Consider the following 26,141-nt stretch of genomic DNA (forward strand, 5'->3'; position numbering starts at 1 on the left):
TGCTGCGGACATCTGCCCTGAAGGGAGTTATCTCCTTCCTATACCAGCTCTTGCTTAAATCGGCAGTGACGCCTAGGCCTCGCTACATGGAGCAGTGGGAGGAGATGGTGGGGAGAGATATCTCAGATACTGAGTGGTCGGCGCTTTGGCGGGACCTGACTGCGTTTAACCACTCGCTACATCTGAGGGAAGCCCATCTCAAGACGCTTATGCAATGGTATCTATGCCCAATCAGGCTCCACCGCATTTACCCAGCCACCTCTGACAAATGTTGGAGGGGATGCGGGTTCCTCGGGGACTTTCGCCACATCTGGTGGGATTGCCCAGTGATCCGGCCTTACTGGGAGGAATTTCTCTTCATCAGGGACATTCTTCAATATCCCGTAGAGGACTCTATGGCTTCTGTCTTGTTGGGCCTGCGTGAACCCGGCCTTGAGCATCAGACCCGGGCAGACAAAAAGATTTTGTGGCTCTGTCTAGGAGCTGCCAAGCTCACGTTGGCCGCTGCTTGGAAACAGAAAGAGGCACCAGCAATCTCTCTGTGGCACGCACGACTTTGGAAGCTTCTAAGCTTGGAAAGAATGGCGGACATCTTCCTCTGTAATTTCAAGAACTTTCAGTTCCAGTGGGGACCCTTGGTTGCCTTCCTTTCTAAGGGGTTACCATCAGCTGTATGTCCTGCATCCTTACAGTCACTACACCTTTTTCAAGTCTAGTATGGATGATAGAACGTGTGTGGGTATGTATGGAGTCGCCACCATGGGGGGGGGGGGGGGGGGAGTTTTACTTTCCTGGTTCTTGGGTTTACTGAGGTGCATGTTGTTGGGTCCATAGCCTGTCCGACTTGGATATGAAGGATCATGGGCCTGACAGCTCCTGTACTTAGCCTCTGCATCGTACGATGCCCGTTGATAGGCTCACCGGAACTATTAATTTACGGACTTATGACTCAGATTCAGTGATTTCGGTCTCGATTTGTCTCTGCTACTATGAGATTACCATGCTCTTTGATTCCTGATTGTGCCCCCTGCGTGGGGAAATGTGCGGCACCTCAGTGACCTTTCTCATGTTTTCTTGTTCTATTCAAAATAAAAAATTTACCACAAAAAAAAATTGCACTCGCAAAGGGCCAGATTCTCAGAATCTGGCCCTTTGCGAGCGCAATTTTGCTTGATGAATCGGGCTGTAAATCCTTTAGTATTGTCAAACACCTATGATGCCAATCTCACTCAACAATGCTCTTGGTCTTTTGATAGAAAGCTGCTATCTAATAATGAGTACATTAATCATATTAAAGCCTGGACAGAGGAATTTTTCAATATGAATCACTTTAGTGCATCAAGAAATATTGTATGGGATGCATACAAATCTGCACTAAGGGGGGAAACCATTAGTTTCCAAAATAAAGCCGGAAAAATCTTAAGAAAAGAATACGAATTGAAAATATCTGCCTTGGATAAAGCTGAGGAAGAACATACCGTTAGATTTACACAAAAACAAGAAGCCAGGCACTTGATGTTTCAGGTAGCAGTGTTGAAATCTGAACTCAACACTAAGCTCAGTCAGAAAGCCGCCCAAACATATCAAGCATACAGGAAACAAGTTTATGAAAGTGGAGAGAAAGTTGGTAGGCAGCTGGCACTTCGTACGCGCCAGAAAAATGTTAGGAATAGCATTTCCTCAATAGTAGATAATGGGCAGACATTTACTCATGCGACAGACATCAGTCATCAATTCCAAATGTACTATCAGAGCCTCTACTCGGAGGAAGCACCAGCCACCGAAAATGATATAGCAGATTATCTTGAGTATTTTCTTATTAATTTTGAGGCTATGAAGCTTCTAGATGATACCACCAGGGAAGAGCTTGAAAAAGAAATTACTCTAGCAGAGGTAGGTTCTGCATTATCTTTATTGTCATCTGGTAAAGCAGCAGGTCCAGACAAATTACTGATTGATTTGTTTAAAATTCTTAGTCACCAACTGTGTCCTATTTTATATGATTTATTCCTTGGGATTCAATGGAATGGTGTTCCACCAGACTCTTGGGATGAGGCTAACAATCGTTTTTCCAAAGAATGGGAAACCCCCCGAGCAGCTAACTTCTTATGACCCAATATCCCTGATTAATTCGGACTCTAAATTATATGCAACGGTATTGGCTCCCAGACTCAGTGGGGTCATTGAACGTCTTGTCTCCCCGTGGCAGCATGGCTTTATCCCTGGTAAAGGGACTACAGATCATACCCGCCGGGCAATTGCATTGTTTGATGCTATGGCTGCCACGGGAGGACAGATGTCGGTGATTCTACTTGACGCCGAGAAAGCCTTTGACCGCGTCTCATGGGACTTTCTGTGGGAAGTCATGAAACGCAATAATTTCGGCCCCAAATTTATCAAATCTATTAAGTCAATGTATCTTCGCCCCAAAGCAAAAATTCCAGCAGCAGGGTCAGTATCAAAACATATCAACATTGCTAGGGGCACTAGGCAGGGGTGTCCGTGCTCGCCCCTGCTTTTTGCTTTATATATTATTCCCCTTATCTTGAAACTATTAGAAAGTGACATTATTAAGCCTGTTATTAGCTGTCATTTCGAAACTAAAGTATTGGCCTATGCTGATGATATCGCGGTTACTACATCTGACCCGATTGAGGCTATCCGTGAAATAGAGAGAGTGACTACGGAATTTGGGAGCTGCTCAGGGTATTCTCCTAACAGAGGAAAGACGATTATTCTGTGCACTGATAATACCATTTGTCCGGATCAACGAAGAGCTGAAAAGGCTACGTATTTGGGAGTTGTTGTTTGTGCTAATACTAAGTTATTAGCAAAAGCTAATTTTGATCCATTAGTGGTTAAGATAAAGGACGACCTCGAAAGGGTTAATAGCCTCCATCTCTCCATTATAGGAAGAGCCAACTATTTAAAAATGAATATGTTACCCAGATGCCTCTACTTATTCCGGGCAATTCCGCTAGCCATAGATCAGAAAGTGTTAGTTCTGATTAACTCGCTTATGTCTAAATTTATGTGGCAACATGGTAAGATTCGGAGATCGCTTACGCTATTATCACTCCCTTATGATAGAGGCGGCCTTACTATACCTAACATAATTCTTTATCATTGGGCGGCGTTTTTAAAACAGCTCACTCCTATGATTAGTGGTCTAAGTGTAGAGAGCCCGGAAGGCTTTGGAGCAATACCTTCAATATATGAGCTTCTATTAGGTCAGGAGGCCAAGGGCTTACTCTTACGGAAAACTGAGGCAGGGAACTATAAGGACTTTAAGGGAGAAGTTATAGCTAGTGCATGAAGAATTTGGAATAAAGTGGCCAAATATATGCATATTGGGAAGATTAATCGATATACGCCGCTCTGGCGCTCCAATGCCATTCAAGGCCAGGATTTCGATCCTGTCGCAAGGAAATGGGAATCAAAACAATTGGTGAATTCTTAGTAAATGATTTTGATACCACCTTTTTTGATTTGAAAGTAAAATATAATTTACCAAATGGAGACTTTTTAAAATTTGCTCAGGCATTTGCTAAATTAAAGGCCAAAGAGTCCTTAATCTGCCTTTCTAGAATTGAAATCTTGGATGCTATACCTAGAATGCACACCAGGATAGGGCCCTAGTATAATATTCTTTTGAGCAAGAAACATGATGATCTAGATAAAATCGAAAGTAAATGGGTAACAAAATTAAATAATCCTAACGTGGACATTGCTAGTGTTAGAGATGAGTTAGAAGCTTTTTATAGCTAGCAATCTTAAAGCGCAACTTTTTAAAACATTATTTGATCTTTATTTCACTCCTGCTAAATTGTTTTTGTGGGGTAAGCGTGAGAATGATTTATGTCCTAGATGTACTCAAGGGCCGGCAACCCTTATTCATATGTTTTGTAATTGTCCCGATTTGACTTTGATTAAGAGTATGATGTTATCCTTTTGGGAAGAGGTATTTGGTCACAAAATACCTGAGTCAGAAACTTTGTTTTTATTAGGACATGATTATTCTTTAAATCTAGCAAAATCAGAAGAAAGATTATTGTTTATAGGCACAGCGGTATTAAGGTTAATTCTGTCAGCTCGCTGGAAAGAATCTGACCCGCCAAGTTTTCAGATGTGGCTAGCACGCTTCCTAGCGGTCTATAGATATGAAACTGCTATTTTTGAAACGAGAGGAGTTAAATCTAGGGCGCGTGGGGAAGCACTCTGGCGTCCGGTTACTAACTGGAAAGCTGGCATTATTCCTAGTGGTATTGGTTGATCCAAATATCTGTGCCTTTATTTCTTTGCCTTATGTGTTTACTCTATGATTTCTTCTGTTTAAATTATTGCCTTTGCTTGATTATTCCCTTGCTACATGGTCTATTTATGTTGTGTTGGTTGCTTCTATTCTTTGTAATATGACTCTTGCTTTTCCTGGTTAAAAAATAATAAAAAAATAAAAATAAAAAAGGGATAAACCAAACCTCCTCCTGGTCCAGATTGGAAAAGGATGCGATTGAGCTGATATTGATTTTGGCATTAAAATCTCCTACCATCAGGATACGAACTCTTTCAACATTGCTACATAACTTTTGCACAAAAGTGCAAATTGAATCGACCAGTGGGGTGGACGCCTTCCCTGGAGGAATATATACATTTACCACATACAGAAACGATGCTGATTCCAAGTTGCGTTGTTCTAATTTTAACTTTGCACAGATACAACAATTTGATGGATGAATGAATATCTCAGGGTCCCATACTAACTCGGAGCTTAACAGAATGGCTAATCCTCCACTTGCATGCCCCTTTGTAGATTTTTTAGCTGCACTACAATACACGTAGTAGTTCTCTAACTGGAACTCTTCAGTTGCCCACGTCTCTTGGAGGCAGATTATCTTGGGGTCTAGGTGTGCTAGGGAAGTAAGCTTAATATTTCCTTTTCCTAGCCCCGCCAAATTCCAGGACACGATTGTTCCTAGTAGGCTACCTCCATTCTATGGGGATGGTAGTAGAAGATTTAGCCCCATTCAAGGTGCCTGCAATCCAGCTCCATTTTGACACCTCATCTCCACTATCAATGCCAAGGACCTCAAGACCCTCGGGTGCTACTACCTTTATTTTTCGAATACCTAATCCCCTCCCAACTGTAATTTCCAAACCCTCAAATTTAGTGGTCATATTCACATCCTCATGATCATTTACTTCTACCTCTTGCCTAGAATAAGAAGTTTTGAGACGCTTCACAAAGCACCCTGGGTAGTGGGGCAAACAATAACATCTATTCCTCTTTTCCTAAAGCCATCCACATTTGCTAACACGATGGAAGACACCACCCCTGAAGTAAAAATTGCTTTGGTGACCTGAGGTTTGTGCCTCCAATCTAAGAGGACCAGTTCTATATCTTTAGAAGAAATTAACTTTAGATCATTTATTTCCGATTCCAAGAAGGGCCCTTCTATTCAAAGTCATAGGCTCAGCATCAAAAAGAGGGATAAAAAATAAGGCATTATTCCCATGCCCAGTGCCTAACTCTGGGGGCCTTAATACATCCATATCATAAGATCTCCTCGAAAAATCAGTGGAGTTACCCCCTTTGTTGTTATTAACTGATATAGTCATATTTCGACTAACTCCCCCACCATTACTTACTTCAGGCTTCATGCAAATAAGGGGTGGACCTACTGATTCACATACGTTCCTACTTAGTTCTATCCTCGGGGCTGGTACGAAGGTTTTTATAATATCCTCCATCACTCCTGTGCTACTCTCCAGCTTGAAATCCCTTCTTTTCCCGGCCTCACCCAACCCATTTTCATTCTGGGAAGTACTCGACCTACTAATAAGCTGGGGGACATTATCTTGCTCCTCATTTGCACTCGAATTCATCCTCTGTTGATGTGTTATTTTCATCGTTAGGAGCAATATTAGAATGATCTGATTGTACTACACTTTGGAACCGAAGTTTTCTCAGTTTACGTTTTGGAAACCGGCGATTTTTCCCCTTCCTTTTCCTCCTACAATGGGATTTAACACTTCCCTGTTACTAATAAATGTTCCCCCACCCCAGAGACTTCTAAAATATTAATTATTTCAGCTGAATCATGAGGTTTGGGTTTTTTAGGCTTGCTCCTATTAAAGATTGGGAAGACACGCACTGTATCTAGCACTGGAGATACCTTTACATTTACACTTCTCTCCTCAGTGGTGTCCTATGCAGTTATTAACAACAATTTGGGATGGGCTTGGAGTTTTGATTTATTACAGGCAGCAAACATCCAACGTTCACCAACTGATTATTTGGTTCCCCTAACTCTGAGCCATTAGCAGTATTATGTAATCTGTCATTAATTTGACAACAATTATTACGTATAGGGGAGGCACACTTCGCACATACTTGGCTATGATGTTTAAGAACTAGGACCCCTCCCAGAATGGGCGTTAGGACTTTGAGGATATGGTCCGAGTTAGAGGCGCTCTTCTCCATCAGGGACAAAATTGCAGCTAAAATTTTTTCCAATTTAATAAATGTATACATTAGCCTCCAAGTATCTGCAATCTCATTTTTAGACAATGAAAACGCAGATTTCTCTGCCCGATTGTCACAGGGCATAAATGAATCGTGAAATTCTGATGTCAATGAGGATTTAGTAGGTGTACTGCTATACATAATTGGCATGTGTAAGTGAACTCCTGCTTGAGGGGACAGTATTTCCTCATTCGGATGGGGATCTATAGCCAAAAATTGAGCACCCAATTTTTCTAACTGCTTCACTCGTTCAGCGTTCTTTTCCAATTGAATGGCAATATCCGGAAGAGTGAGGTCTTCTGTTTTTGCCTGCCCATTAAGTTCACTATGGGCATTCTGATGTTCACTTTTAGGAGAAGGTTCACTTCTTTTTATTGAAAAGCAGCCCGGTGAACTCCTTTGAGATGCACTTACATTGTTGTGTACTTTTTCAAGGACTTATCAAATCTGCTAGTGGGGAGGAAGGAGTGACGTCCTCACTTACACCACCCTTACTCTGTGTGGAGACCGGCGCCTCATTCCTAGATAAAACCAATTCCATCTCTGAGCCCGAAATTTTCTCCACACCTTCATGAGATGACACAACAGCTTGACTCATAATAGATGGAGGCACTGCATTGCCTACTTCCCCATTACGTTTTTGTATTATGATTTCAGGAAAGACTTAAAGATCCTCCAGCTAGAAATGAGAAAAGACTTGCAGGAGAGATCAATTCGTTTCAGGAGAAAGAATAAGTGAATGATGATAAAATAAGCACCGCCTTAGGACAGCTTTCAGGTGGCCTTATATCTGCCACAGAGTGATCCTGTGATAACCCCCAGATAATTCCGCAGAGCCCCACGGGTTTTTACATGACACCTTATCCGAGGCCTGGGCGATTCAGCAGTAGCCCAATCAGCGTCTACACGCCGACCCCCGTCTGGCAACGGGGGCTATGGTGACCGTGGTCGACTTCATAGGACAGAGGAAGCACCTGGGGATATGAATATAACCAGCGTACACCCCCCCCCCCCCTAAATACTGTACAAGGCTTATATCTGGACTTTAGCTGCGATTAATCAACAACTACTCCCAGAGTCCAGAATCCAGAGTCCAAACAGGCAAATCATGTAACTCGTAGAAAACCCTAAGTCACCTAGGTCCAAGGTGCAGGGCCCCCAAGTCCATGGACCACAGAGCAACAGTCAAAAGTAGGTATAGAACTTGTTTTTCTCACACTCTCAGACTCTCTTAGTCTCTCTCACGCACAGCGCCTTCACACAGGGGGAGCAGACTGGAGCGCGGCGGCAACCCGCACACCGCCGCTGGGTCCCCTTCCAACCTCCCCCTCCGAGTACGATCTGTCACCTCATCAGAGAAATTCAGTACATTAAAAATAAAAGGCAACTGCAGGAATGCAAGTTTGAAAGGGAAAAAAGGACACAGATGATACAAAGGACCTGCCTTTATTATAATTGCTTAGTACAAAATAGCCGAATTCACTTGATATAGGTATGTGAATAGAAGTAGTTCTACAATGTGATGTAAAAATATGTAGTAATAACTTACCTTTACCCTAGCACTTATACCTGTACATTACAGATCCTTTCCAAATGATGCCACATTATTTACTGCATTTATTGACCCATGCACAGTTCTGTCTACACAGACACAAGCTCTCTATAAACACAACTGTGTATCCGGTTAAGAACCTTAAAGAAAGTGCAAGTATGAAATGAAGCACCATATCCGTTGATGTAAAATGTCTTTATTTCAATTTAACTTTAACTTCAAAAAGAAAATTCATGTAAAAATAGCTCACGGATTTCATAAAAATACAAGTTTAGTAAATTTCATAAACAGCAGCCACACACTGGCTGTCAACATTTAGAACCCTGCAATGCCATTCGAGTGGTGTAAAGGCAGACTCTGTACATCTGTCGAGCAAATCGTAGTAAAGTGTTAATTCACGCAGCCACTGGTGAAGGTGAAGAGTTTATCCACTTCATTGAGATCAAGTAACACTTCAACTGGCAAGAGTGCAGCACCAGACTATTGGATGTCTATGCTTTCTCGTAACGACGCACCGCAGTGACGTCACCAAAGGTTAAAGTCTGCAGGTGAAAAAACACAATACAAAATCATTAGAGATGAGGATGGATCTATAAAATCTGTCTGTGCTCTGGGAGCACACAAACGTTTTTTCTTGAGTTCACAAGTCTAAATGTTTGCAACAGTGTCTTTCCCTCTCCACCAACCACCACCTCTGACGAAATTCCCCCTTCACTGAATTGTTTTCATGCATGTAGACGGATAACTTATTTTCACAACATGCACTTTCCTTTTCCCCTTCATACCCTGTATGCATACAATCACTGTTGGCCTGGTATTTAAGGCGTGGTGGCACTACCAGCTTGAAAGGGTCAGTGTGGGCTTTTTTTTAAGTACTGTGAGTGGACAAAAGTTTTCAAATAACAGCTGACACAGGCCCTTTCAAGCTGGTATCTGGCTGTGGCACGCTGCCCAAAAGGCCAGTCCAGCATTGCAAGAAATAAAATGCAGAGTGCCTATTCCATATTGTGCTATCTGCATACACTACAACATTCGTTCCGTGTGCATGCTTGCTGCTGGCTTTGCAACTGGTTAAGCAACGGTGGTGCAAGCATTAGGTTCTAGAATAATCTTTAGCCTACGCACCATATTCTTTTTATGATATCCACAGGCACATGCATCAAAACTATTTGCGATGGCAAACGGTGCGAATCGCAAAAATCGTCCGTTTGCGATCACAAAATTAGCTTTAGCGATGCATTAAACAACTTGCCACTTGCACTTTAAAAAAATCGCAATTATTTGCGAGTTTTCAAAATTGTGATTGCATTTTAGGAATCGCAATGCAAGAACTACTTGAGAATAGCGATTTCGCTAATAGGGGGCGCAAATTACCATGAAGTTGAACTTCATGGTAATTTGCACAAACTTTGAAAAATGCACTTTTGTGCATCTTTCAAAGTTTCATGTTGCGCACACACATGCCTGCGCAACATATGTGCACAGATCAATTTCAGGGTTGCAATAGGGTGTCCTTTTCACACCCTTGCACCCTGAAATTGCATGCGCAATTTGCGAAGACCTATTGGTACTCGCAAATTGCGCTTGCAATTTCCCGTTCATTCCTGTGGACCTGTAAGCCCATAGGAATGAATGGGAAGCCATTCCTTATTTGCGACTTGCAAATAAGGAATGTGTAGGGATCGCTATTTTTAGAGATTCCTACATGCATAGGCTTTTGCAATTAAGGACTCGCAAAATCCTACCTTGATGCATGTGCTTACTGATGCTTGAATTGGTAAGACAGAAGTCAATTCCAGGTTCTGCCCTAACAACAGATCAGGTGCTCTTGCTATATCATAACAAGTTATTAATTTTGAATCATTTCCCGCCCTTGTGTCCCAGAATAACAATTACATACAGCCCGTTGTGTGAGGGCCCTGCAAAATGAAAGTATGCATGTTTCATCTAATTTATTTCAAAATACTGAGGGCCTCATTTACAACAAAGTAACGCAGCGTGGTACCGCAAGCCATTTGGCTGCGCTGCGTTATTTTGGGAGCACAGGGATGCGTCATATCTACAACATGGGCCGACGCAGACACCCTTGCACCATAGTGCAAGAGTGACTGCGTTGCGGGGATGATTGTTTTTGTGCAGGAAGGCACACCTTCCTGCACAAAAACAATCAGAAAAGATGACTTCCTCTTTCTATGCGTTTCAGAATGCAGCACGCATATAAAGAGGAAAAAACGACAAATGAAAACATTTCCCCTCTTTGCGCGTGGGGAGGCGTAGCATTCTGACGAATTTACTGGTTTTCGATTTCTCGAAAATCTGAAAATACGGTACAAGCCATGGGTGTTGCATAGGAACACCCATGGAACGTGCCTTTCAAGCAAAGTGCTTTGTGTAAAGGGGCCATATTTACAAGGACATGAAAAGCCATGCAGGTAGGCTTCACGTGTACTTGTAAATATGGTGCAGAAAGACACCCACTTCACGTTTCTGGGCAGCCTAAGGTATATTTACGGACTCATATCATACTTATGGAGACACTATTGTAGTTTCTACACAAAAGGGTACATTTACATGGAAAGTGGCATTGTGCAAGAGTACCTGCTTTGTGGCAATGATTTTATGTGCCAGAAGAACCACTTCCTGCACATAAACTATCCTAAATAGAAATTTGTAACTCCTATGTGTGCCAATGAAGCTGCTGTTTAGCATGGCTAAAAGTTAGTAGCGTGGAGTGTCATAGAGTGGGGTGGCATTGAGCAGGTAGTAGAGTGGCCCTTGCATTAGAGCGGATTGCAGAGGAGTTGACTGTAGTGGATTACAGAGTTGGGGTGGGTTAGAGTGGAGTGTATGGGAGTGGAGTGGATTAGATTGGAGTGGGTTGCAGTGGAGTGTATTGGAATTGCGTGGCTTGGAGAGAACGACAAAACAAATGCACACAGGAGGAGTCATCCGTAAACAATTGCTATCAAGTAGAAATCTCCCGGAAATCTGCTCCCAATAGAATACATAATAAAAGTCATAAGAATGTGTTGAAATGCAACTTTTGCTCATGTAAAGTGTTTTGAGTTGGGTTAAGTTTGTGCTATGAAAAAAAATGTAACAAAAGAAAAATAAGTACCTCAATCACAGCGTAAGCAGCGAACAGACAATAAATGAAGAGATATCAATGTATACTCTGTTCATGCGCCACACAAAGAACTAAAATGATGCAGGAACTGACCACTGGGACACGCTGTTAAATAATACAGTTAAGAAGAGTGATACTAATGACAACGAATGGTAAGTAATGGGCGAGCTAAAAGGCCATTATAAGGATTTTTTTTTAAACATACATGAGGTCAGCAAGGGCGCTGCCTGCAGGCCTGACCTAACAATGAGTCCTGGTGCCCACCACCTGCAAAAATTAAGCACAGGCCCTTGTTCCTGTGCAACCTTAAATGAGCAAGCTTTGCGTAATTTAGACATGTATGAGCGAAAGACATGAATATGTTTAGGAGATATTTTCCCAATAGATATTATGCCCCTCAGGCTTTTTTTTTATGCCGACCAGCATAAAACTGAGCATACCTAACAAAAGTATCCATTTAGATTCCTCATACTTACCATGACCATTTTACCATCTTTAATCTCTCTAACGAAGTTAGTTTCCTTTCCGTCCCATTTCTGTATATGAACCAATTTGGCACCGTCCATTTTTAGTACAGACTGCAAGTAAACACAAAAACGGGAAACCATTAATAAAGGCAATATAGTCGTATTACCTTAAATTGCACTAAGTGTGTATTGGCTTAGCCTTTCAGTGGAGTGATGGTGTGGGTGAGAGCCTAATGATGTATGAATAAGTGCATTAGGGTCAATAAAAGAATGAACGGATGGATGAATGAATGAATGTGAGGAAGGCGATTCATTGGTTGAACGACTAATTATTAGAAGATGAGTGAGGATGATTGGGTTGGTTAATATGCTGTAAAGGTGCAACCAGGAAGAGGTCAATTAGGGGGGTGGCCAAGAGGGTGAACAGATTAAGTGAGTGACACCGAATCTGGGCACGTGACCAGGCTCAGGCAGACAAGGCACCCGCTAGATGAGAAATCAGAACCCAAATTCCTCAGGGTAGTTCGGAGGTGCAAAGGATATAATTATTATGCAGAAACAATGGTGTTTAGAGAAAATGAAAACAGGTATCTGAGTGGGGAGTAAGTGGCACCTGCGGCATGGTGTGGATCCCAAAGTAATGTCAGGCAGATTTAAAAGACAAATATACCATGGGCCGTGCACGTGTGTTTTTATCTCCTGGGTTCTAGATCATGCATAAAAGAAGCTGCGAACACAAGCCCAGATTTATTAACATTTTGCACTTTTTAGAGGCAGCCTAGATGCATAATGTACTTTGAGATTTACTAAGCCACGCAAAGCTTGGTTTGAGTGGCTTATTAAAAAAGAAAAGTAATGCAACACAGTGCATAGTGTTGCTTTCTTTTACTTTGCTCCGGGGAGGCGCTCCATGGAGGTATCATGGGTGTTCTAGTGCATTCATTCACCCATGGAATTTAAAAGAAACCCAGATTTTCAAACGTCTGACAACCTGGATTTAGGCCAAAATGTTGCGCCTATCTGAGGCCTAGGAAGAAGAAATATCTTAATTTCTCCTGGTTACTTTCTCGTTCGTGTGTACTGCACTCTACAGCACACACAGACAGAGAAATATGCATTTGACAACTGTTTTGTGCAGGAAGGAATTTCTTCCTGCACAAAAACAACCCTGATCACAACACAGGCATCCTTGAGATGACAGATGGATGCCTGTGTTGGTACTAGGTAGCCACAAGTGCGCCAGCACAGGCAGAGAGCCCAACAGTGCCACGTCTTTGGAACAAAAGAAACAATTGACAGTGTACTCTGTAAAGCCCAAGCACCTGACCCACTATCCCTAGTTATTAAATATCCAGTTGGCATCTCCCTTGCAATATCTGTTGCCACTGTCAATGCACCCACTGCCACAGTGCAATCCAATATAGGATTATACTAATTTCAAACAAAATGCAAAGGTGCACCACTTGACAATCAGACAAGAAATCACTGGTCCATGTCCATAGAGTTGTTCCCAAAGTTTCTTCTTTTATTCATATTATTCTTTTTGTAAAAAAGCACAAGACAGCCGACGCGTTTCGTCCAGAAATGGCCTTCGTCAGGGCAAAGTCAGAGAGCCGGGCACTCCTAACGCTTATCAATGGTGGGGTATCCAGTGTAGATCAACTTCACAGGACGGGTTTATGCATAGCTCATATCCTCAAAAGCTGTACTGCGTGTAACGAAGAAAGTCACTTCTTAGGGAGCATGAAGGATAGTCCAAGGTGTGATAGCACCTTACTGAACTAGTTCTGAAACCTCGCCAAGATAAGGTACTGGGACAATCACCCAACGTGGCCTCAATACGGCTGCGATACAGTTCAAAACACCTCCTGTGCGGCGAAGACAGTGATTTCTTGTCTGATTGTCAAGTGGTGCACCAGTGCATTTTGTTTGAAGTGCCATAGCTTTGTAAATATGGCGTTGTTCAGCTCTCTCCCATCTATAAAATGCAGCAACGTATTTTGCTGTGCTTCATGAACTTTTAGTAAATCTGCCCCACATATTTTACCCAGAGAGGCTGGGCTGGCTATATTAACATCTGTAATGCCATGGTGTGCGACTCACCTTAAAGTAGGGCACTTTGATTGACAGTTATCTGAAATATGTGTACATACATTTTAACATCTGATTTTCAGTCTCTTATCTATGTGCGCAAGCCTTTTAACTCAGTGCTTTCTTAGCCCCTTATCCAAAGGTGTGGTGACTCCCATCCCATGACCACAATCCAACGGATTTTAACAGGTTAAATGAGATCCTTTTACTGCTCTGTTAGTACGTTAGATCCATCCAGTGTGTCTCTTATTCTTATGTTTACAGATCAATATCTATCCAGTGTTCTCTTAACCCTACGCTATCCTTCTCAATCCAAATAACTGACTAATATCAACCACTCAAATTACTTTCACATTTCACTATACTAATTCACCACTAATCCTTTATGGGTTCTGGAGTAGCGTGCTACTCGCTGAAAAAAATGCTTCAACACCCCATCAGGGGGAACAAGCACTATATAAATGCAAACTTCTTTCCCTCTTCTAGCCCGCCGCTATCTTTATGAATCCAAATGACTGACTAACCTATCCACCACTCAAATTACTTTCATATTTCACTATACAAATTCAACACTAATCCTTTGTGTTACGGAATAGTGTGCTACTCACCGAAAAAGCGCTTCAACGCCTAGTTGAGGGTGGTAAGCACTATATAAATGCAATTACAATACAATACAATATCTAAAGATCAGATGATTTCCGTCCATGCCTATGACTATTGGTTAGATGATATCCCTCCACTGTTCTCTAAATCCAGTTTATAGCCTGGCTTCCACTCAATATTCTTACGCTGTCTACAGTTAAATGACTTTCGCCCCGGATTCCTCTAATCCATGAGCGCAGTTAGATGACTCCCCTGCCAGTGTATTATTACAATCATATACAGTTTTGACTACTTTCCATTGATATCTTTCTAGCCAGTCTCTTCTCTGTACGCAAAATGTGTTTACCTGAATTACATTTAAAAATCAGTTTGAGCCTTGGTTTTGTTAGTCGAGTGCCTGCCATCTTCTAATTCTATAAAAGAAAGTAAGAAGCCCTCATAACCACACAAAAAATATCAAAAGCCAGGGCAGAGTACGTGGCTCCGACATCTTTCTACTTTGAAGATTGGAACCGAATTGGCATTTCTCACTTAGGGGACGTGTGTAAAGGGGAAAACGTAAAGTCCTTTCAAGATCTAAAGGATCACTGTGCTCTAGCTAATCTGCAGTTTTTTCACTTTATTCAGCTACGACATGCCCCACGATCACACATCTCACCAGAACCCCGCTTCCTGAATACAATCCCCTTGAAGCCAAGATCTTCCTGAGGCACCTGGGGTAAGGAGCCATCTTTTCTGTATAAGAAAGAACACCACAGGGGATTTTCCACTCCCTGATCTTGTGGTCCAGGTGTGGGAGACAGGCTAGAAAAGAAGGTGCTTGCACCACAGGAGTTTTCCAGCTTCCTGGCCACTGCAGGCAGCTTAGGTGTGCCTCCAAACTATTGTTTTTTAAGGTAATGGTTAGGGTTACAATTAGGTTAAGGGCTAAAATTGGGTTTAGGTTTAAGCTTGACCTAAAAATATAGCCCCGGACTTAACTCAACAGTGCAGCTATGGCAGGCCAAGGACATGCTGGGGCTTTTAGCCTATCCAGTGCTTACGATTAGTTGGCTTTCACGTCACTCATTTGCCTGCTTTTTATCCTGCCCCAGCTTGCCCTTCTTATGTTTGTACCCGCCATGGAGCATATAGCTACCTTGCCATTTCTTTTCATTGGCTGTTTTTTATATTTTTTTTCCTTTTTTGTTAAGCATTCCACTAAAGTGCATGTGTTTTCCAGCTGTCACCCGTGTCCTTCTCTCTACCTTCACTTGTGTGCACTCTCCCTTTATGTGGCTTCCACACCTGCTCCCTCTCTCCATCCCGGCCCTCTTTGTTGTTACCCCCCCACTTGTGCCCTACGTGTTTACCCCCCAACCGGACTTCCAAGAATGTTTTCTTTTTTTTCTGATGCAATGTGGATTGGAAAATAAAAAGGAAAAAAGAGACCAGGTCATAAGCTTTTTCCCCCCTTATGTAGCCATGATAAACAGCAAGGTTAAAAATCACCGGCAAAGCCAATAGGTCTCGAAAGCAAGACCTATTGGCTTTCCCAATGCGTTCCTATGTTCTATGTATTTTACCAATTTATCATCTACACTTATTTAGCGTGTGTATATTAAACACTATATTTCGACACAATAAGTGTAGACAATATTATGGCAAAGTTCATAGGATAAAATAAAAAAACTACATTTTTGTAGGTGATATACTGCCTAATATAAAAATCGTAATTTTAAGCAAAGGTGCACCACAACAAGGACATGTGTAAACTAAGGTCTTCTAGTTTGCACACAAGATATATTCAAAAGAAATTTTTCATATGAAACAAGACAATTTTTTTCTCAAAAAAGATTTTTCTTTATTCATTCCAAATGTTAAAGGACACAGCCGACGCGTTTCGTCCCTGCGGGGACTTCTTCAGGGCAAAATGAGTAGTAGAAGCTCCTTAAGCGCGACGATGTATTGTTGGAGAAGCAAAGTTGCAACCCAATGGCCAGGCCGTGTGTGGTCACAGGATCACTGGTTCAAAAACACCAAGTGTATCGTATGGTTCAATGAATAACAAGTTATTCTGTTACAGTTCGATAGGGGACCTAAGGTTCCTGGGACTAGCATTCATATGTGGTTTGAAAGATGTGGATGCGTGTTTTATAATGATGCATCCAAACGAGTCTATTCTTTTAAGGATTACAGCGAGTCAAGAGTAGTGAAACGGATGTGTGTTCAATGATGAAGCATCCAAAAAGATCAATTCTTTCAAGGATTACGGCGAGTCAAGGGTAGTGCTTAGCCCTTTATTCATTGGCTTCAAGCAACATGTCCCCTTTCTTGTTTTATCTTAATTTATGTTATAATGTGCAGTAGTCCGTACTCATTCGAATGCAGCTGCAGATTCGTCAAACCAGAGCTGTTCCAAAACCGTCCGTAGCCGTATGTCGTCCCCTTCCCGTCTAAACCAGTTCGTATAGAGCCAGGCTCATTTTGCCCTGAAGAAGTCCCCGCAGGGACGAAACGCGTCGGCTGTGTCCTTTAACATTTGGAATGAATAAAGAAAAATATTTTTTGAGAAAAAAATTGTCCTGTTTCATATGAAAAATTTCTTTTGAATATATCTTGTGTGCAAACTAGAAGACCTTAGTTTACACATGTCCTTGTTGTGGTGCACCTTTGCTTAAAATTACGCTTTGTATCTCAAAGTTCTATATAGAACTGCCATTGTGATGGTGGGTGGTTGTCAGTGTGCACACTACTCCCTCGGTGATATTTAGAGGGGAAATATTAATTTGGCTATTGTGGTCAGGTGCTCCGTTAAGAAAGGTTCCACCATCCAACTTGCTTCTTTGTTCCTAATATAAAAATGTAAGCGGTATTCTGGTACACAATATTGTGTCATGCAACAGAGGAGCTGACATGCTAAGAAAGGAGGGGGCAGGGCTCGCCAGTGATTCTACCACTCTGTAGGCACACCATGATGCAAACATTTATGACTCCATTTCTGGGAACACCAGGGGCATAAGACACATCACCAGTTTTAATCAGTGTCTCCCAGTCAGGCTAGCGGGCAAGAAACACTCATTGGAAACACACACACTTCCTTGATCCACTCGGGGAGGTGAGCAGGGACACACTACTACAAGGAATAAAACACTAACAGGAAATAGAAAGGATATAGAAAATCAACTACAACGTCCATCCCCTGACACAACCAGACTCTACCCTAGTGTCTTTGGGTCATCACAGAGTGGTGGTGACTTGCAGTATTATTCTCCTGTTAGAAGAAGTGCACTTTATGTAGGAAATAGACTACCTGTGTGGAACCTAATTTCTTACAAAAAGTGCGCTTGTACCACCAATGGCCTTGTGGTGCAGTCACTGTGAACTAATCGTTTATTTATTTAACAGCCAACAAAATATTGCTCATCTGTTGCTCACGCTGGAGTCACTGGAAACCTTTGCGTTGGCGAGTACCTGGGACTATGAGAAATATGCCGAAACGCCACTAATTTTGAGGTAAATATATCTGCCTCAAACTGAAGTGTTGGTCAAACTGCACTGGGCGCTCCCTTCACACACAACCCGTATGAGCGGGGAAAACTGCCGAACCAACATTGCCAAAAGTTGTAAAGCAATATATGTGTACGGACGACCAATCTAAAACTAAAACGGAGCTGCAAATAAGGAACTAGGTTAATCAACTCCCGTATTCGACGTGCGCTTATTCTTAATGGAGCTTTCCCCTGGAACATCTAGGGAAAATGTGGCTAAGATTCTGATGGTGAAATCAGGACTTCTACATAACAAAAAACATTCATAAAATAGTTCCTGCTTCCCCTTCCAAGCTAGTGCCAATTCCACCCAGGGGCGGATTGGCAATGCGGGCATTGGCCGAAGGGCCGGTGTCTCCGTGCCCTCTGTGGGCTGGTTTTTTCTCCCCTTTCCCAGACGCACAGTGAAGCTGCATTCATTTCTCTGTCTCTGTCTCCGTGCTCTCTGTGGACTAGGAAAGGGGAGGAAAAAAAAACGGCCCACAGATGGCACAGAGACAGAGAAATGAATGCAGCTTCACTGTGCGGCTGTACAGCGATTCTCCGCTGTGACCTCTCCTTCACTCCCTGCCCTGCAAAGCAATCACCCTGAGGGTGGCTGGGGAGGGGGTGATTGTTTGAAAAAATCGGCCTCCCTGGGGGCCAGGTGGTGCTCAGGCCTTTGAGCCATTTTCACCTCGGCCCCCCTGGGGCCCACGCAGCACATAAACTGTGTTCGTTTTAACTCCTCGCCCACAGCCCTTCACATTCAGGGCAAAATGGGTGAGGAAGAATGGGTCTCGCTGTGGGGGGCCAGGTGATATTTGCAACTTGCACCATCTTCACCTCAGCCTCCCCCTGGCTACCATGGATGACCCAGCAGCTGTGTTTTGTGCTCCCCTGCCAGGACATTGCCATGAGGCCTGGAGGGCTGATTAATTTACTAATTACAGGGGCTTCACTGCTATTCATGTGCTCCTGAGCTGAAGGTCTGGGGAGGGCTGAGTAGGTTAGTAGTAGCAGGGGCTTCGCTGCTTATTAGGTGCTCCTTCCCTGGTGGGCTCGAATAATTTTGTGACAGAAAGGGGCCTTGCTGTTTTTTTAGTTGCTCAGCATGGTGCCATTGTCACCTTGGCCCTGTGTCCTGTGCAAGAACAGTATCCTCTCACTTTCATTCCTTGTCTGTGCCAAACAAGGATTTTGGGGGCCCTGGGCAAACATATTTTTGGGCCCCTGTTCGGAACAGATTTGAATTTATAATCCAATTTCTGCTCTTTGATGCCCTCTTTCAGCTGGTCACTGGACAGTGCACTACCATACTTGTCCAAATTCTTAATGTATTTACATCTAATATTCAAGGACATTGACGTGTGTAACCAAATGGTGTTTCATGAAAGGGCACGCCCCTTGAATGTGGGCCGCTTTTTTCGTCAGTGCCCGGGCCAGATTGTGATCCCAATCCGAAACTGATTCCACCCCCACCCATAGCACTCCCCGTGCCTGCCAAGGTTTACTGCAGCAGGCACAGTGAGTCTGAGAGAGAGCGCGAGGGGGAAGGGGGAAGATGAAGGTAAAGAGACAGCACCAGAGAGAGCGGAGAGAGAAGAAAGGAGAGAATGGATGGAAAGAGAACGACTGCGCAAGGAGACAAAGCGCCTGGGGCTGATAAGAGCATTTTGCCTGAGCTGCCCCTGAGCACAACCACCTACCCCCTGCATCCAGTCTGGACTTGCAGTTCAGTGCCCACTTTTACTTCATTTGTCAATCACCCTCCCATAGGGTGTCCAGGCATCCCTGGTTTTTCGCCAGCTGTCCCGGCAGATTTTAGGAAATGAAGCTTATGTCCTGGTTTTTAGAGATGGTCGGCTGATAACGGTGGGATGTATCTTTTTATGTTTTACAAAGCAGGGATAGTTAGCAGCTGATATGAGAAAGCAATTTAATTAACAGGCATGCTACTGGAATTATTTGTATGTTCTTACTGACTTCTGTAAATCTTTGCTAAGGCCCACTGTCATTCTGTGTTGAAATAAAATTGTAGTATTTCTTCCATTTTCAGGAAATGTTCCGGTTTTTGGCTTTAAAATTCTGGTCACCCTACCCTCCCATCACTGCTTGGTGACTGACATTGTCTCTGTAATGCAATGCCCACTGAACTCTCACTGTGCCTTCTCTGCAGTTCCCGCAAACCCCGTAATCCGTGTTACCCCGGAACATGGGGCCTGCTTCGGTGGGTGGGTCTCATGGAACCGAGGCTCTGGGGAGTAAGGGAAACCACTGAGTAATCCCTCCGTCCACCGGCTTTTAGAGGGCAGTCTGATGGCAGCTCCTTACCTTGGGGGTGGGATACAAGGGGCAGTTTGGGAAATGGTGTGCGTGGGCAGGCTAACTCTTATTTTTCACTATGGTTAGCTTTGCTTTCCAACTTGACGAACCAGCCAAAGGGTAGAGGGGGTTAAAATGCTGCTGCGCACTTATATCCTGACAGACAGGTACTTGCTATTAAAACACAAGATGTGGGAAAGGACAGGGGAGATTCGAACTTAGGACGGAGTGAAGTTAGACGTGGTTCAAAATGTACTTACAGCACTGTGGGGTTCCCGCAAAGGAAAACGCTAATTGTTGGCTCAGCCTGTGGAACAGAAAACACCTCTCACCTAATGCTATTGGCTGTTTCTGTCTGCCACCACGTAAAGCATTTGCACTGAATTAGCTACATGTGGAACTACTATACATCTATTGTCCTCTGTCTGTCTTTAATGTGCAAATGCGGCATATGTTAGCACATTAAACCCTGACGTATTGGCTTTTCAAAAGATTTTTAGATTATTGTGTACTTTGATAACATTTTTATTTTATTACCAGAAACTGCACATTTAAATACCATTTGCAAACCAACAATACGCAAAAGAAAATACTGCCCATTTTCATATGTATGTATTTCTAATATTCAACGAGTACTGATAGTGAGAGAAGTAGTTGGAATGTCGACACCGCCTGACATGTTAAGATAGCACTCGCCTTAAGATTTCATTCGAGCGGAGGGGCGGCCTATAACTTAAGTTCTCTGTTCCTTTTCACGTAAATACACGTAAATACACACTGCACAGTACCTGTTGGCCCTTTAGTGGTAAGCCTAATTGGTCCAGCTCGTGGGTGACTCATTTCTGCCACTCCTGGGCCGACCTCTCTCATCGTGGTGGTAGCTAGGATCCCACTCCCTCGAGTGCAAGCGGGGGCCACCTGTCCTGAAATTCGAGCGGCAGTTCCAAAGGCATCCGCCCAGTCACTTCACTTTTGCAGCCCTTACTATACATATGTTGTCCCTTCAGAGTTTTAACGATTCAACCCAAAGTAAACTGGAGGGAAATGGTAGGTTTTCAATTAGTAATTGATTTGCGTGCGTGCGGCTTCAGAGCCTAGTCTGGAGTAGTGCGCACTGTATACACACTAACATATCATTCAACTGCAACTGTGCCTGTTTTCTCTAGACTATACGTGTAGTAGTCGGGGAGAGGTGATCTTTTGTCTGGGGCAGGGGCATAGCCACTGTGTCATGAACCATACTGCAAATGAAGGGATTGGGCTCGTTGCCCCCCGTCTGAACCTTAAAATACAGCAATAATCAGTGTATAGCAGGCCACGGTGCCACTGCACCAAATGAAGCTACGCTACGTCAATGGTGTGGGTGGCCTTACCTTGCAGTTCCTGTCGTCGACCGTGTTCTCGTTGAACTCCTCGCCCAGCTTGAAGACGATCTCCGTGGTCTTGAACGTGCTCTCGGTGCGGATCTTCATCTTGTCGCCGTCCTTGCTGATGATCTGGGAAGGTTTGGTCACATTTCCCATTTGCCGGGTGGCGAACGCCACTCCTGTGGAAAAGAACCGTACACAGATGAATAGAGCGGAGACTACCACGAGGGGGCAGTGTGCGAAGGGGAGGCAGATTGCTGGCCATATCGCCCACGTTCAGAGAGTGCGAGTGGGCCAAAGGGGGGACGGATAGGTGAATTTGTGGTGGAGCAGAATGGGGGTCCCGCCCAGCTTCGAGAGTAGCAGAGGTTTGTTTGAGAGTAGATCGCCTACTAAGAAAAGCATGGGCACGTTCACCACATGACTCTGAAAATCTCAACTAAATGGTACTCACTTTAACACATTAATCCTGTCTGGGAAACGGTTTCACCTAATTCGTTCTAGGTTTATACGCAAACTCAGCAATATACAATGTTAAAGTGACCAAGTCAATATTTGCGAAAAGTTTTCCTTTGCGCGGCAACACACACTGCAGCCTTTAAAAAAAATACTTACGAATCTATTTTACCAAGAAACTATTTTTGGTTAACATAAGCAGAGTATACAATAGATAATGGATTATGCGACAAAATCAATGATTTTGAGGAAATCTCCTCGGTCGCAGAAACGCATTATTCCAGTGGCAATGTAGAAATATCTTCCCAGTGCATCTTCAGAGATCGTTTCTCATGCTGCAGAGCTTTCCGCTGTTCGGAAAGCTGCAAGCCTGCTGCGGACGCCAGATACTGGGTCAATGTATCGACTCCACGCACAGGCGGGAACGGCTTGGGGATGGGGGGCAGCAGCCTGTATACGAAGGAAAAGAGGTGCCAGGCCTGTTCCCATATCATGCGGCCTCACCCCTTGACTACATGGGTAGCCCCTGTCACTCGCTGGACAGAAGATACACACCCTAGGGTTTTATGACGCGATGTGCGGCCAAGAAATGTGCATTCCATTGGGTTTGAAAGTTAAGAATTGCAATGGCTGCTGGGGGACGAGTGTGGAAATTATACCTCATGTCACCATGCGCAGACCGTGAGATATGCGTGCCAAGAAATGCACGTTAAATTAAACGTTCCAAGCAATAAGAGCACCGCCTGCGGAACTTAAACGCATGCTACGGTATGCGCACGCTAGAAAGGAGCAGCCCACCAAGAGACGGACAGTTTATCCCCCGAGGCGCCATTTACCGAGAGCCTTCATGTACTCATCGAAGTTGACGGTCTCCACCAGCTTCCAAGTGCCAATAAACGCGTCGACCATGTTGTTGAGGGTGGAGTGTGCCTTAAGCGGTGCGTCGAATGGTGCTGTTACTGCTGCCACCTAGAGAACACCGAGTCACGCCTATTATACCAAGGCGGGGGTCGCCCTTCAAGGGGCGAACTTACAAGCCACGCCTCCCAGCGTTCACTCGCCCAACAAGAAGCGGGTGCGCGTGGAAATATTTGAATACTTCCTCTGATTGGCTCCGGCCACCCAGTCAGGCGAGAGCGGGTCGAGACTGAACGGCAAAGTCGCCAAACACCGTAGCTTTTATCAGATCGATAATCGTCTCTTCCGGGACCAACGGCTCGAAGGCTTCTGAGAGGACCAACACTTGTAAAGAAAACGCGCCCAGCCTTTCTGCAGTAGAAGAAAAGTATTCGTTGGTGTGTAGAGCTCACTCACTGATGTTCGGCGCAAGTTTTACACTGTGGTTATGTATCTAATGGTTGGATGGCTTTCAATACTTAATGACTGTCGTAACAACGGTTTAAGGATAGTTCATCTTAGTCTCGAGGTAAAGCACTAAGCGGTATTTTACTGTAACGTCGACTCCAGGGTTGCCAAACGGTATATGAATTGAACTGGTTTTGCTTTAAATTTTTGCGTGAAACATACTGAAACGCGGTCAGGATGATAGCAAAAGGAGTACTTGGGGGCGAGTGGCCGCCGACACTCCCCCTAGCATTTCAGACAGGTGGAACGGCCCCAGTGACACAGAAGAGTCCAGTTGGTGATGCAGATACGTCGGGAAGGGACAGAGGCTTGCTAAAGGCTAGCGTGCAGTAGAAAGTTTCATCTTTTAACTTTTATTGGAGGGCTTGTCAAGTTTTTGCAGAGAGAGGACTTCCTGGTAGATTGGCAAAGCTGTAAATTCACAGAGCCTAGACAGGATTGTGCTCTGTCCAAAACACGAGCTCAGGCATGTGTAGCACACACGCCACGCAACTGTTATGTAAAAAAGAGTTATTTTCCTTCAAAAGTTGTGTTTAATTAGGTTATATGACTGAGCACTCCCTCCTCTTCAATGTAAGGCGCTACTGACGGATGAGCAGGTAGCGGTGCTCCCCTTTATTATTTTGTGGATCTTGAATCGACCTGATTAGTATGTAAATTCTAAATCAAATAATATTTTATAATTAAATGAAAAGCGCATTAGACTTCACAATAAAGAAAAACAAGTATTATAATGAAAACCATAAAGAATAACAAGTATAATGAAAAACATAAAGGTGTGATCAAATCAAAAGCATCTATAATGTGCAGTTTCAAGTTTATTTTATTCATGTTCAGCTAACGAAAGCCATTGCAAGTTTGATAAAAAACCGTTACAAAAAATATTTCATTTTCAATACTTTATTGCGACCATTGCGGTCATAAAAGCACAGAGGTTAATAAAGAAAAAACAAGTAAAGATTTTGATAAAACTAGAGGCTGACCGCCAGTAACAACATAAGCCGAGAAATGGGACACAGAATACCAGTGTAGTAGTAGTAGTAGAATTTATTTGTTGATTAATTTAAATCATTACAATCGAGAGAAGAGCAAGCAATAATAAAGTGCAATGTGCGTCACTAGATTAGATTGTGCTACTAGGCACTTAATCTGGTATAACATACTTCAAACAGTTCTCCAGTTATATTCCTTAGATATTTTATCTCGAAATACATTTACTTAGTCCATCAACTCTTTTGAATTTCTTTTCTACAATAATGATGAACTTAACCAAAAGATAAATAAGTTTAATATTGACCCCACTCAAACAAGTAATAATTGCTTTCCTACATGTTCTAACTCCTAGTTCATTAAAAACCGGTTTTAGGATAGACTTCCGAGCATCTGCCAATGCTGGGCATAAAGTTACAATATGCATTATTGTTTCCTCACTTAGCCCACAAAGCCTGCAAATACTCGATGACCATTGATTCTTCCATTTTGGAATTCCATTCTTTGTCGGATATCTTCCCAACCTCAAGTGCATACATTTATTCTTAATCAAAGATCTTAAATGATATGACAGATAGGGTTGGGGCGACAACCTACGAAAAGAATTAGCAATTGACCAAAAATGTTTTTTTTTCTTTAAGTCCTCCTTATCCGCTATAGTCATTAGTAATGCGGCTGTTGGATTCATTTCTTTCTTAAAAACTATTCTACTCCTCATTTCCTCTTCTAATTTTGAGCAATCAAAATTACATAAGCTTTCATTTAAGTACAGCTGCCAATTTTTCGAATATCCACCTTCTGAGATTTCGAGCCAACACAGCTTTGCTAAGGATCCTTCCTCTGAACGGACTAATGATAATAGGGACTTCAAAAATACAGATTGGCGCGCCAGAAATTGGTTCTTCAATCCAAATTCCAATCTTATATTGGCACGATTGATATATTTAGGGATCTTAAAAACAGGTTTTATATGTCCTAATTTCTATATCGTCGAGCAATTTCGCGTCTTTGCCCCTAAAGATGATGAAGCAATAGTCCAAAGATGGAATAACCTTTGCTCTCATCGCCTTCATTAGCTGTTCATAGTTAGGGCATGATAATTTGTCTCTTAATTTTCTAAAAGCAAATGCGAGAGAGCAACCCCTGGGTTCAAGATTATTAAAATGCTGCCTAAATATCAGCCCGTCATCAAAAGTAATCCCAAGATATTTATATGATTTAACATTTTCAATTACCAGGCCGTTGATATTCCACTCTTTAACCCTCGGTTTCCCTTTTCCCATAGTCATTATTTTTGTCTTTTTTATATTAATTGTTAGTCCATTTTGTATGATATAAGAATTAAAAGAATCGATTAACCTTTTTAACCCTATAACTGTTTGGCTCATTAAGATGGTATTGTCTACATATTGCAGATATTTAATCTCTTTACCATAAATCGAAGGCGAATGCAAATTAATATTTTTAAAATGAGCTGGCAGATAGGCCATAAAAAGATTAAAAAGGCAAGGGGCCAAGACACAGCCTGTTTCAATCCGACATTAGTAGCCAAACGACTGGTCATATGTTTTCCATCGCCAATTTTGATCTGCACCCAGGTGTCGGAGTATAAAAGTATAATCATTTTTAGGTCTCGCCTGTCAATGCGCATGCGCATTGAGCTTGCCAGACTATGGGGGCTTAAACAGACTTTAACCAACTTGCGATTCCATGGCGATTCCTCGCAGTGCCCGTCAAATTGAAGCTCAATGCGCAAGCGCATTGAC

At 43.0% G+C, this 26,141-nt stretch overlaps 1 protein-coding gene across 1 annotated transcript; it reads right to left on the reverse strand.

The window, feature by feature from the left end:
* Positions 1-8,251: 8,251 nt before the first annotated feature.
* LOC147707909 (fatty acid-binding protein, brain-like) lies at positions 8,252-22,998 on the reverse strand. The gene is made up of 4 exons (XM_086925255.1): positions 22,857-22,998; positions 21,571-21,743; positions 11,679-11,780; positions 8,252-8,617 (listed from the first exon to the last, which is right to left on the reverse strand). The coding sequence occupies exons 1-4, from the start codon at positions 22,927-22,929 to the stop codon at positions 8,567-8,569; spliced, it is 399 nt and encodes a 132-aa protein (XP_086781381.1). The 5' UTR covers positions 22,930-22,998; the 3' UTR covers positions 8,252-8,566.
* Positions 22,999-26,141: the final 3,143 nt, after the last annotated feature.

The sequence above is a fragment of the Lissotriton vulgaris genome, chromosome 6 (assembly GCF_964263255.1).
Source record: "Lissotriton vulgaris chromosome 6, aLisVul1.2, whole genome shotgun sequence".
NCBI lineage: Eukaryota > Metazoa > Chordata > Amphibia > Caudata > Salamandridae > Lissotriton > Lissotriton vulgaris.

What these genes read in the sequence shown, in the direction of transcription:
- LOC147707909 (XM_086925255.1), bottom strand. Translation starts at nt 22,929, where the DNA reads ATGGTCGACGCGTTTATTGGCACTTGGAAGCTGGTGGAGACCGTCAAC. An exon ending in TGAGTACATGAAGGCTCTCG is followed by an intron (nt 21,744 to 22,856) that starts GTAAATGGCGCC and finishes TCTTTTCCACAG; the next exon opens with GAGTGGCGTTCGCCACCCGG. An exon ending in TCGACGACAGGAACTGCAAG is followed by an intron (nt 11,781 to 21,570) that starts GTAAGGCCACCC and finishes GTTTACTTGCAG; the next exon opens with TCTGTACTAAAAATGGACGG.